The sequence below is a fragment of the Eleutherodactylus coqui genome, chromosome 11 (assembly GCF_035609145.1).
Source record: "Eleutherodactylus coqui strain aEleCoq1 chromosome 11, aEleCoq1.hap1, whole genome shotgun sequence".
Classification (NCBI taxonomy): domain Eukaryota; kingdom Metazoa; phylum Chordata; class Amphibia; order Anura; family Eleutherodactylidae; genus Eleutherodactylus; species Eleutherodactylus coqui.
The window spans coordinates 69,654,516-69,668,671 of record NC_089847.1 but is presented as its reverse complement, the minus strand read 5'-3'; the positions used below and the strand labels follow the sequence as shown (position 1 = coordinate 69,668,671).

Below are 14,156 nucleotides of genomic sequence, written 5' to 3'. Positions count from 1 at the left end.
AGTTTTGGGGTTTCTGTAGCCCTTGAAGTAGTGGTAACACTTTCCTGCAATACTTGGGCCTCACTCTGTTCTGTGATTTCTGATGCCCTTGATGCATTGGCTCTTGCCCTCTTTTTTGAATGCAGGCCTGATGCTGTTACAGGGTCTCTGTTACCCTTGATGTACTGGCTCACTATCTTTTTGAATTAGCATCTCATGCTGTTCCTAGGTCTCTGCAACCTTTGATGGGGCTCTTTCCAGCTCATTCTTAAGTTGTTGGTCACGTTGCTCACTTATCTCACTTGCTTGCAGTAATTTTAGTTTCTTTGCTTTCAGGTCGACTTGTATGAAGAGTTTCTACTTTTTCACTTCCAATTCCAAAACTGTCCTTTATGCTCGCCCAAGTTTACAGTGTCTAACATTTTGAAAATCTATGTAATTGTTAAACATAGTCTAAAGATTTTGCTTCTTACAAGTAATACCAATGATTGAGATTACTACCTGTAAGAAAATATAAACATTTGATTTGTAAATCTTCTGTATAGGGCTCCATGCTTACAATATTTGCCTTTTTTTCCTAGGCTAAGGACTCACTTTTGAGCGAAATTCATTCTTATTGTACTCTCCTTTGATATCATCGTTGCAGTCATGAGTAGCCCACTTTCACCAACAGATTATAACAGCTTGGAAATTCAACAACAATACAATGATATTAACAACAGATGGGATCTAGCCAATGATGATGACTGGGACAATGAAAATAGTTCTGCACGTCTGTTTGAAAGATCTAGAATTAAAGCACTTGCGGGTAAGCATGAAATGATTTTTGCTAAATTACACAGATTTGCTATTTGACCATCATGCATTTATTTGGCGGTAGAAAAGAAAGGTACATCTGCCTACTGTATTGTGCATGCATGTTCATAAAGTGGAAATTACAAATTTACTGACAAAGACAGTCATTTTATTTGTCTATATTGGGTCGTAATGCTCTAATGTCTATATTGGGTTGTATACATTATCCTATAGATGGTCAGCTGACTCCACCAATATTGTCTGTATCTATCATCATACATCTAAGGGCTCATTCACATGGGCATCGGCGGTTTTTTGGTAGTGTAAATACACTGTGAAAAACGCCCATTTCCTCCGTATTTCGATCAATCTGTATTGCATTGATTTCTTGCGTAAATACACAGTGAACATGCAGGTTTCCTGCATATTTCACAAGCCCATTGCTTTCAATTGACAGTTTCAGTGCATAATATGCACCATGATAGGACATGCTGTGTTTTTTTTCAGGTGACCAAAAAATGTAAAATCTATGGGCTATATTCACAGCGTATTATGTATGTAATACAGAGCATATTTACATTTGTGGGAATGAGCTCTAAATGTCTATTTTTAGTAATTCTTCCAGGAAAAACCATAAATTGCTGTTTCTAGTTTGCCAACAGCACTCAGTGTGCCCACTTTTGGATATTTTTAGTAGCTATATGTTAGAAGTCTGCTTATAATCCAGACAAAAAAATTGACAATAGCTTCAAACCAAAAGTGCCACATGAAGACACATAATACAGTGGTGCCTTGACATATGAGTTTAATTTGTTCCGAGACGGAGCTCTTAAGCCCAAAAACTCGTATGTCAAAGCACTTCTCCATATTGAAATGCATTGAAACGCCATTAATGCATTCCAATGCATTTCAATAAGGAAACTAACTGCAAGTAAAAAAAAAAAAAAAAGATCAAATACTCACCTAGCACTGGCGTCCCTCCATGATCTACTTTTGTACGGTACATTCTGGTATCCTCCATTAGGTATAATGAAACCAGATCTTTGTTTTCATTATCCATGATCTACGGCACTGCTGCAGGCTTGAATGCCCCACCTCAAGCAAGCTAAGCTCTGATTGGTAATCAATGCTCTGAGTCGGCGTGGAGGAAGGAGCGACAACCTGCAGCAGCACCATAGACCATCGCGAGGATGAAACGCTGGTGACAGGCGAGTATAGATCCCCCCCGAGCCTCAGCCTTCGAATTTTTCAACTTGCAAGCAGGCTTGTACCCCAAGTTTTTGCTTGTAAATCAGAGCAAAAATTCGGGATAGAGCCTGCTCGCAAGTCAAAAAACTCGCAAACTGAGGCACTCGCATCCCAAGGTACTGTACCTTGTTGTAAAGCACTGAGATTACTGTTGCAAGCACTGTGTGGTTAGTTAGTCCACTTGGACAACATTATCACTTGGAATGAGAATTAAGTTTTCTTTTTTGTTGTATAATTTTTTTCTATTTAATCCTTACCCCGGCAGCAAGGAGGGCTGGTGAGCTGCACCCCTGCAGGTGGCATTTTGTGGGGTATTGATCACTGTGTGCTCCATTAGATATTGTTACACACATCACTTAAGGAGTCTAATTAATTTTTACAACAATCTGCTGGACATTAACAGATGTTGCACATTTTTTAAATGTAATTCTTAAGATATCTTTATATGGGATGACTGTCAGGTGCATACACACCTGACAGTCGTCGCACCAACTAATGCTCCTGTGATGTCACACAGGAGTAATAGTACTTCAGAGAATGGAGACAGAATGGCTAGAGACCTCTTCTGGCCACCACACTCCATTCACTGGAAACAGACAGTCATTCATCGACTACTTGGTTCTTGGGTTAACAGTTTCTCGCTCAGTGACCCATCGATGGCTGGAACGACTATCGCCCGAATTCACCGTTTTCAACGATTACTTGGGTGACAATTGCCCTGTGTAAAGACACCTTTACTGTCCTGTGGTGTTCTGATGTTGCGTTTAATCTCATAAAAGCTGAAGACCACTAGGATTTGAGTGTCGGCAAATTGTGCAGTGAAATGAAGAGCTAAAATCACCCTCTAGGACCAAGTAGCACGTGTGCTAGCTGACTTCACAATTAAATGTGTTTGCTAATTATTCCAATAATAGCACTTTTATTTGTCAAAATCCTACAATGTTTCCATGGAGACCTATTCAAATTGCACCGTGTTCTTTAGCAAACATTCTCAATATATTTAACACGTTATTACCAAAATAATGCATTCCTTATTAGTTTACCAACTATCCCACTATGTATATTCAAAATATAAGTTATACTAAGATGATATGAAGGTGGTGATGTCATATAATCCATGTATAAAGTGTGACAATTTTATGCCTCACTGAAACACAACAAATTAAAGAGCCACTCTGGCGAAAACACATTTTGCTGCGCACCCTCCACCTGCGTGCTTGTCACACTCTGGACATCTCCTCTGTAGATTGCAGTCACTTCTATATACTGCAGCCCCTGTTTGATACTTATCAGGCACCATCTTAATGCTGTGCTTTCACTTTCACAGTTCTGCGCTTCCAACCCCATGATGCATTAGTATAGTATTACATGAGCATCTAGAGACAGTACCACCTCTGCCTTACAGAAAAAAGTCTATCATTACGTTCTATATTTTTATAAATAACTTACAGACCATAAGTATACAGTCAAGAGGCTGAACTATCATCTCCCTCATCAAAACAATGTGACAGGAACCACGTGATCATCATCAAAAACTGTGATGGCAATGTCTATGTCCCCCTCTGGAGACCATATGCGATAGGGTCCCATCACAGGGATTATGACCACCTCAAAACTGACTAGTTCAGAGGAACATACATCCAAGTAAATTTGAGCTGCTCAGAATTGAGATCACATGACCCTTCTGACGAGAAAGAGACTAGGAATTTCAGATAGAAAGGAATAACTAACCAAAGTAACAACACTAACTTGCATATACTGGGGAGGCTAGCTACATTAATACATAAAAAAGTGGACCCATCATGTTCTTACAGCAAAATAGGCTGCATACCTTTGCAGCCACAGCCTCCCTGATTCGGCCACTTTTTTGTCTTTGTTCTAGTCCTCCTTGTTCACATACAACGGCTTCAGTTACTTTCAAAGCTATATACTATTAATTTGTCAAGCAGGACTCCACTGTCTAACATCAATCAAATATGCTAGTCATTGGCACTGGGCAATGAAGAAAGCCCACTTGACTAGTATTGGACTCCAAAAAATTGAAGATCCAGTGCAAGATCTGTAACAGGGCCCTCTATTAGTTGTAAATCATAGTAACAGTGTCTTCATATGGAGCAGAGACAACTTTTGGGCTCTCTTAGGCTGCAGGTCCTGGATGTGACCGCAGACTCAGCATGTCCTAATTTTACCTCCCACCTACCATATTAGAGAAAGGGAACCTGTGTAAGTTTCTTAATGTGCTACTGTGCATGCTAAAATTATATATTTAAAGGGGTTGTCCCGAGGCAGCAAGTGGGTCTATACACTTCTGCATGGCCATAATAATGCACTTTGTAATGTACATTGTGCATTAATTATGAGCCATACAGAAGTTATAAAAAGTTTTATACTTACCTGCTCCGCTGCTAGCGTCCTCGTTCCCATGGAGCCGACTAATTTTCGCCCTCCGATGGCCAAATTAGCCGCGCTTGCGCAGTCCGGGTCTTCTCTTCTCTATGGGGCTCCGTGTAGCTCCGCCCCGTCACGTGCCGATTCCAGCCAATCAGGAGGCTGGAATCGGCAATGGACCGCACAGAAGCCCTGCGGTCCATGAAGACAGAGGATCCCGGCGGCCATCTTCAGCAGGTGAGTATGAAGACGCCGGACCGCCGGGATTCAGGTAAGCGCTGTGCGGGTGGGTTTTTTAACCCCTGCATCGGGGTTGTCTCGCGCCGAACGGGGGGGGGGGGGGGGGGGGTTAAAAAAAAAAAACCCGTTTCGGCGCGGGACATCTCCTTTAAGTAAAAAAAATAAAGGGGTTGTACTGCAATTGATAATTAAGTGTACTCAGGAAGTCAAGTTTTTAACAACCAAAACGTGAAAGACTGATAGGAAACATTTGGTTGCTTGAATTATAATGAGCTTTGGATAATGTTAAAGGTTATCCATCCATTAATTTAAGTTTAAAGGGGTTGTAACACAATTGCAAGTCATCCCCTATCCACAGTGGATAACTTGCGAATTGATGGGGGTATCACTGCTGTGATCCCTGTTGATCTAGAGAACAGGACTCCTGTCACTGCGGGGATTGCTTCTCTTCCCCGCAGGGACATCACTGCGAATGGATCGCTGGCTGAGCATCTGCAGTCAGTGATCCATTCATTTCAATAGGGCTCATGGAAATAGCTGAACGGCACCAACTCTGGAATCTATGCAGTCTCATTGAAAGTAGACTTGTGGGACCATTGCTCCATTCAATCTCCTCTTCACTGTGTGGAGTACAGTAACCCCACAGTAAGGAGGAAAAGGAGGACTGGTATAATCTAAGCAACCAAATGTTTTTTATCAGTCTTTTCCATTCTGGTTATTAAACACTTTGAAGATGCAGTCAGAAACTAGCTAATTGATTGTACTCGGGAAGCAATCTCTTTTTTGGCTCTTATCAATAAAGAAATCACCATTTGAAGTAATTATCACGCTGCTATGCACATACATTTTGTATGACAGTTTTAATTTCAACTGTTAAGCAACATCATGGCAGGATGATAGGGAGGGGAAAAAAAGAAGTGTTGCCTACTGGCATCCACCACCTAGGGTTTCCAGCACTTTCCCAACAAGACATGGGAGTTTAAAAACCTTTTAGGTGTGCCTCCAAAGATTAAAAGATTTAATAGATTTGTGTCACAAAGTGAGAAAATACAATTTTTACAATATATATTGCTAACGGAGCTCCAATCTCCTTGTTCAGAGCCTTGAGGAACAGTATTAACTGCTAACTAAAAGAAATCAGATGACAAATCTTAAAACGATTGCAATTCAAGTAGGTTGCACTATATATGAAAGGGAAGCTGTGATGCTACAATTTATATGTAGCGACTAGAGATGAGCGAACGTACTCGTTTCGAGTAATTACTCGATCGAGCACCGCGATTTTCGAGTACTTCCGTACTTGGGTGAAAAGATTCGGGGGGCGCCGGGGGGAGGTGTGGCGGAGCGAGGGGTAGCAGCGGGGAAGAGGGGGGAGCCCTCTCTCTCTCTCCCCCCACTCCCCGCTGCAACCCCCCACTCACCCACAGCACCCCCCGAATCTTTTCGCCCAAGTACGGAAGTACTCGAAAATCGCGGCGCTCGGGCGAAAACGGGGCGTAGCCGAGTAGGTTTGCTCATCTCTAGTAGCGACTTATCTCTCCCAAGAAAAAAAACATCAAGCATGTTGAAATCCAACATTTCCGACTTTTTCACCCAATATTTGCTGTTGGAAGAGAGCCGGTAGACCCCCAAACACATTAGAACGTCAGCCAATCTTGCCTAAATTGACGTGTTCTGCTGACAATCTAATGTGTATTGTGATAACAATTTACATAGGGCCTTTTAATGCAGTTGATGCACTGGATCTTAAATGTAGAAAAAACAGAAGAACTCATTCAGGCATCTGTAGTACCACATTCTAGCATCCGTATGGTCACAAATTCCTGCCAACCATGCTTATACTGAAATTACAGCATCATGAGATCTATGTTGCTATTAGTTCAAGTATAGGACCCATCATCAGTTTCGGATTTTTTCCTGTAAGAGAACAATAAAAAGCAGCTGCATTATGGTCCTCTGAATGAGGCCTAAATTAGTCAAGGATGAGGTCATTGCACAACCAACATTTAACATGCTACAACATTTTATCTGGTCAGATAAATGTAACTCTATATACAGTAATTATTAATTGGATTGAATGTAGGGGAGGAAATTCCAAGGAAATTGAAATATTAAGGGGTTTGTCAGCTTTTTCTGTGAAGGTTCATTTGAAAATAAGCCGATCACAGGTTGTCTTAACCCCTTAGTGACCACCGCATAGACTTTTTACATCCTGCTTTAATGGGCTTTAATCCCCAGGGCTGTAAAAGCATGCTCGCTCTGGGGATTAAAGCCACATGTGCTATGGACGTGACAGAAGTAGCAGACAACCTGGAGCTGTCATGGGGGGCAGGAAGCATCCCCCGGGCACGCAATCGCATAATAGTGTAAAAGAAAAGTTAGATTCAGCTCCCTTCATGGATCGGATCCATTAGGACAGCTGAAACTACTCACCCCATCCTCTGTGATGTCCTGCGGCGTTCTGGTCCTTCCTGGACCGGACATTGCCTTCTGCGCATGCGATCAGATGTTATATGTCAGGCGCATACTCAGAAGAGTGCACGGCCCGGGAAATTTAAAATCCCTCTGCTACTGGCTAGCATGTGTAGCCAGGAGCAGAGAGATATTACCGGGGACCCCTGTATGCAGTTCTCGGTCACATAATTGCTATTATCCAATGGATAAGCAGCAGTCATTTAAAAGTAAAATAGTTGTAAAAAAAAGTGTGAGTTTCATCTCCCCTCACGGATCATATCTATGAGGTGACATTAAATTACGTACCTAAGGACCCCAGATTTATCCGTGGACCTTACCCTGGCTTCTGTGCACGAGCCAGTCACGAAAATGGCGGATGCATGTGCAAAAGATGGGGATTGCTGGGGTAAGGGGTACCCTGTCACGTGATCGCCATTAACAAAAAAAAAGACAGTTGAAGTGTAATGCTCCTTTCCGTTTGGGGGATCCATTTTGGGGTGCAAATCCTCACTTTCATGTGCACTATAGAAAAAATCCTATCTTTAAAACCGCATATTTGCAAAAATATAAAATGTTATTTTTTCTTAAAATTGCATTAATTCCTGAAAAGAAACTGTAGGGTCAAAATACTCATGACACCCCGCAGTGAATATATTTAGGGGTGTAGTTTTTAAAATTGGGTCATTTGTAGGGGTATCTATCATTCTGACACCTATGAGCCTTTGCAATCTAGGCTTGGTGTAGGAAAACAAAATATTCCTCAAAATGTTAATAATTAATGTAAACTTTGTACGTCTCCTAAATGGTTAAAAAAAACTCTGACTTTTTTTCAATGTGCGTCCATAATAAAGTAAACAAATAGAAATATATATCAAAAAATTTGTACAGTATGTTTGCACATATTTGAGATATTGCAGTTGAAAATGTGACAAAAATGACTTTTTTCAGACTTTTCCAAAATTTTGGGGCTTTTAATAAATATACAAAAATGTCTATTTTTATTACCTAAATGAAGTATAATATGTCGAAAAAACAATGTCAGAATCACTTGGATATGTAAACCTTCACAGAGTTATTCTATGTTAAAGTGACATGTCAGATTTTCAAAATTTGGCCGGGCCTTTAGGGCGCAAATAGTCTTGGTCGCTAAAGGGTTAAATGTGTTTTTCAGGATTAAACTATTGAAGACCTATTCTCAGGATCCCAGTGGATCAACTGATAGAAGAGGCTACAATGCATTGATGGGCGCCATGGCCTCTTCTCAAGCATGCAGGATCACATTCATCAGTCACATGGCTTGAGAGCAGCTTAGTTACCTTTAAGTGAATGGCACTGATCTGCTATACAGCTACTATAGAATGTATGGTGCTGTGCCTGCTATGGACTAAATTGGCAGTGACACTGTCTTGAGAGCTGTTGTCACTTCAATCAGCTAATTGGTGGGGATCCTGAGCGGCAGGACTTAACAGGATAGGTCCCCAATAGTGTAAACAAAAGAAAGCCCTTTAATGCTCGGACCCCTAGCAGTTAACTGTAATTTGAAGAACCAGATATTAGTATAACATTTACTGACATTAACAGGGAGATCTAGATGCAAGAATATTCTATGGTCTCCAGAGCAAGAAACATTAACATTTCAGCCAGCTTCACACTGGTGTAAGCATATTTATGCAGCGCATTTAAGTGATTCGCGCTGAATTTTTGCATGCATATTGTATTGTGTTCTTTGCACGCTAATGCCATGCATTTTTGCATACATGTATGCGTATTTTACTGTATTCTCTGCACACTTAGGGCTGCATTTTTGCACATGCAAAAAATAAAAAATAAATGGTTGGTCACGAAAAAAAAAAAATCAAATGTTCACATTTTTTATGGGGGACCCCACCAAAAGTTGCCATTTGGTAAGAAAAGGGGTTTCTGAAAGTTTCTAGTCAATTGGATAATGTTAACCCCTGCCTCATCAACCCTGAAGTTATGATTTTAGAGAGTTTTTATTTAAACAAAAAAAATAAAAAATCACAGTTCTTGAAATAAAAAATATTTGTCCTATTTGTCCTAGAAAATGAGATCATGGTCTCATTTTATTGGTAATGTTCTTGTCCACAAATATTACTTTAATCCCTTTTTAAGTATCATTCATATATTTGAAGATATTAGTACATTTTCAGTGCTGGTCGTGTCCTGGATTCCCAAAAATCGATATTTCCTGAAAACACTCAAGTGCATGGCTACATGCCATTATCTCCGATTTTAACATTAATGAATTTCTTTTATCGAGTTTATAAATCGAAAAACAGGTAATATAAGGTACTGAATGTATTTTCATAGACATTTTGACAAACCCAAGATGAAAAAGGGTATTATATGAGAACAAAAATCTGAATAAATTACAAGAAATGTATTTCACATAAAAAATATGATTTATCACAAGATAGAAGAATATGTATTACAAAATAAAAAAAAAAGTATTAATGTGCATTGTACCAATAAAAAAAAACCATAAAAGAAATTTAAGATTTATTTAAATTTTACATGATTTAGGCCTCATGTCCATGGGGAAAATAAGAATTAAAATCCGCAGCGGATTTTAACTCTTCTCCCGCGCGCGGATCCGCACCCCATAGGGATGCATTGACCACCCGCGGGTAGATAAATACCCGCGGATCGTCAATAAAAGTGATTTAAAAAAAAAATGGAGCATGAAAAAATCTGGACCATGCTCCATTTTCGTGCGGGTCTCCCGCGGGGACGGCTCCCGCGGGCTTCTATTGAAGCCTATGGAAGCCGTCCGGATCCACGGGAGACCTAAAATAGGAATTTAAAAGAATTTACTCACCCGCAGCGGGCCGGGAAGGTCTTCTCTTCCTCACGGCCGCATCTCCCTTGCTTCGGCTCGGCGGATGTGCCCGGCGCATGCGCGGCACGTCGACGACGTGCCGGCGACGTGCCGCCGGCGTGAGGAATTCATCCGCCGGCCGAAAAAGAAGATCCGGCCGTGAGGAAGAGCAGAGCTTCCCCGCCCGCTACGGATAGGTAAATTCTTATTTTCAGCACTCATGTCCGCGGGGCAGGAGGGACCCGCTACGGATTCTACATGTAGAATCCGTAGCGGGCCCGATTTTCCCCGTGGACATGAGGCCTTAGACATTAGGAAGAAGCTTAGAGGGTGCCTTTTGCAGTATTATGGTAAAGGTTCCTACAGTTTGCTATGACTTCGGTAATACTTGAATTAAAATTTTGGATCAATTTGACACTCCTCTCGGCTGTGTCATTTACAACCCTTAATTCTTCTACTATCATTTTATCTTTCAACTAATCAGACTTTTCAAACCACACACCTGGATCACTTTCCAAAAAAGAAATTGCAATTTTGAACCATTTAGAAAAATCAAAAGTTTGAGGAGAAATAAAAATAAATAAATTGCCTTGATCAACAGTGAATGTGCTTCTTCAAGGCTGAGTTATGCTCTTACATTTATGTCATCTAATTCATTTTCAACCTTCTGCTCTCGAAAAGATAATTTCAAAGCCATTTTTTTCCTAACTTGTTCCTTCAAAGTTTCATCAAAAACCAAAATGCCACTTGTTCTGAATTTAGATTTTTAACTATTGCAAATCTTGGTTGAGGCCATAGCCATCTTGGGGGCATTAAACAAAGCTTTCACTGAAATATTAATAAACAAAAACAAATTTTGCCTATTACTTTTTCACATCATTCAAAGGAAACTGATCCCTGAAAATATACATTTTTAGGGTGGGTTCACACGAGGGTGTTTTTGTGTGTGCATAAGCACACACAAAAACATACTTGTATTTACAACAATGCATTCCCTGTGGTGTGTTCACATGTCCGTACTTTGCAGGTGCGTGCCTGCAAAGATAGGACATGCGAGCAACATTGGGAATGCATGCATTGTTTTCAATGGAGCTGCTGCTGCTGCCGGCGGCTCCATTGAAAACAATGGTCTTCCGGCACCCCTGCATTCTTTTTCAGGGAAGGGCTTTACATATAAGCCCTTCCCTGAAAAAGAAACATTTTAGTGTAAAAACAAAACAAAACAAAAAAAAACTTACCTCTCCGCCGCTGCCATGAAGAACACGACCCCCGCGGGCTTATGAAGCCCTTCCCTGAAAAGCCATTGACAGCTGCCGGGGCTCAGCGGTGACTTCTGCTGCTGTCCCCGGCTCTGCACTGCTGTGCTGAGTTATCAGCAGCCGAGGATTTAAAATCCCTGTCTGCTGGTAGCTCTGATTGTGATTAGCTGAAGCGCTCAGCCAATCACTATTAGAGCTACCAGCAGGCAGGGATTTTAAATCCCCAGCTGCTGATAGTTCATAACTACAGCAGCCGGGGGACAGCTGCAGAAGCCGCGGCTGAGCCCTGGCTGGTAAGTATCATTTTTTTTCCCACTACTTTAACAGGCTTTTCAGGAAAGGGCTTATGAAGCCCTACCCTGAAAAGCCATTAACAGCTGCCGGGGCTCAGCGGCGACTTCTGCCACTGTCCCCGGCTTTGCACTGCTGTGCTGAGCTATCAGCAGCCGGGGATTTAAAATCCCCATCTGCTGGTAGCCCTGATTGTGATTGGCTGAAGCGCTCCATTGACAAGCATGCAGCTGCATACACGCGTGTTTTTGCTCGTACATAGCTGCGAACCTATGTAGGCACCTATGTAGGCGCTAAAACACGCTCATGTGACCCCACCCTTAGTGAATAAATGGCTTTGGTCATCCACCTAGCGTAAGGAATGGCAACAGGTACCCTGAAATTTCTTCTTCAGTAGTACATCCCAGAAAAAAAATCAACCTAATTTGAAAACTTCTTTATAGTCATCCCTGGGCTGCTGCTGTCTCAAAAGAAAGCTTGAAATCTCTCACGGATCATTTTTCAAAATATATATTTATCCTCAATACCACTTTTGTATTTTTTTTTGCCTATCTTAGACCACTTAGCTTGACATTTTTAAAAATATCTGGTTGAGAGCCAGTGGTAGAGTCAATTTTGCAATTGAACACTGCCTTAAATAAGATGTCTAAAATGTGGTGATGACATGCCAGGTATAAAAGATTGTTCCCAAACATTTGTTCTAACAGAACACATGTTCCTCTAGTACGACCTGTGATTACAGCAGTGGCATCAAAGCACATCGCATCGATTTTTCCAACTGTCCCCCCACTCTTTTACTTTAAAGAATACAGCTTTTGTTTGAGTGATCCCCATACTATTTTCAAGATGAGATACTCCTATCAATTGATTTTCTTCCTCACAGCTAATGAGAATAGCTAGCCTTTCTACACTTTCTCTATTCAAAATATCTGGAAGCAATTTTGCATCCCAGTTTAAAATCTACTTTAATTAGCCTCTGCAGTAGCTGATATAATTCGCAGTGCATCTCTGTCCAAAATATTACATCTATCCAACAATAATGACAACTTTTGGTAATAATTTCTTTACTTCCTCGAGCGTACTTTACTTTCTTTGTAGTTGGCTCCCCTTCCTGATTTATTTCTGGGATGGCCTCAAATTCATCTTGTGTTGGCTCCTCGTCTACTAGTATCTCCCTTCTAATAAAACATTCAATTAAAAATCTCAAATACATGTTAAAGTACAGATTTAAAAAGGTGAAAAGAAAATATTGAAAAGAGAGCAAACACACCTACTTGTTATGATTTTTCCAGTCTTGCGATCTGAGCGAATTTCCTCTCTTTTCTTTGTTTTTCTGCTTTCACTAATTTCAAGTCAACTCCCATGCAGCCAAGATGTCCCTTTTGTCTCTGGAGTAACAAAAACATCCTGTCTACTTCAGTAATATTGATGAATGCATCCTGATGAGCAATATCGAAAAGGTCAACGAGGGCTGACTTGAAGGCTTCCACCTTTCCATTCTGAGCTGCACTTCAAGTTCTGCCAGTATTTTTTTGCAGTTTTCTCCACGGTTCATAAAGTTTTTCAAGCTTTGCAACACAACCTTTTAAGTGTCTTGCTGGAATCTTACATCTCTCCCAGAAAATTAATACTTCCTGGATAATAAATTTTGAAGCTTCCTTGATGCTTAGTTTGACTTGGCGCATATTATAAAACAAACTTTGCAACACTTGAAAATCTGAGGGTAACTTACTACCAATAATTTGAAATGCGTACTTGATCAAATAATCTTGTCTTTATGACTTAAACTCATGCTAGCTGCTGCTTTGGAAGACGAAGGTTCTAAATGTATTTTCACTCAAAGTCAAAACTAAAAAGAAAAACACAAAGTTTACCACTTGAAATTCAAATACTGACTGCGCTTCCTGCTATTCTCCACACAAGTCCCCGCCCAAAGAGCAGAAGGGAAGATATCTGGTAGGGTTGTTCCCTAAAACCTGGTTTAGACACAACGATTATCTTTTAGTTCAATAAGTTTTTATTGGGGTATGAAGGCATACAATGTCATGCCGACAAAAGGTGCAGTTCAGACAATGAAACCTTTGTAACGTGAGCATAGTTATGTTGCACCCACTAACTGCTCCACTCCCACACCCCCGTGGAGACTGTGGCTTATCCGCCTCCATTCCAAATTTTCTTTAACAGACAGAATCTTTCCCCACTTCCGGGTAGGGGTCCAGGAGGTGAAGATAAGAGAAAATAGAAAAAGAGGGAAAGAGTAGTTATCTAAGGGAATAGCTCTAGTGAGCTAAGTGGGGGGAAGGGGGATAGGGGTGGGGGAAGGATGTGGATACTTCAGGGAGAGTTTGTGACCTCCCTTTGTAGGTCCGGTTACTTGATCTGCGAGCTATTATTGTGTCGCTCTAACAACGATTATCTTTTAAAGGGGTTGTCTTGCGGCAGCAAGTGGGGTTATACACTTCTGTATGGCCATATTAATACAGAAGTTATTCACTTACCTGCTTCATTGCTGGCGTCCCCGTCTCCATAGCTCCGTCTAATTCCGATGTCTTCTGGTGTTTTTAGGGGGCATTTGTGCATCATACCCCCCTCCTTCCAAGTAAGTGTTTCATCTCACCACTGTCTACATGTGAATTTGTCCTCAGTGCATTTTTTCTGTGAGC

The 14,156-nt window shown here is 41.0% G+C and overlaps 1 protein-coding gene across 2 annotated transcripts in view; it reads left to right on the top strand.

Annotated features, from left to right (window-relative positions):
- Positions 1–573: 573 nt before the first annotated feature.
- The window catches only part of SPTBN2 (spectrin beta, non-erythrocytic 2), a 206,739-nt gene continuing 193,156 nt past the window's right edge, over positions 574–14,156 (top strand). The window contains exon 1 of one of the 2 annotated variants that reach the window (XM_066582517.1): positions 574–787. In XM_066582517.1, the coding sequence (XP_066438614.1) occupies positions 628–787 (160 nt within the window). In that variant the 5' untranslated portion in view covers positions 574–627. The remainder of the gene's footprint in view (positions 788–14,156) is intronic. The other variant, XM_066582519.1, reaches the window with a different exon arrangement.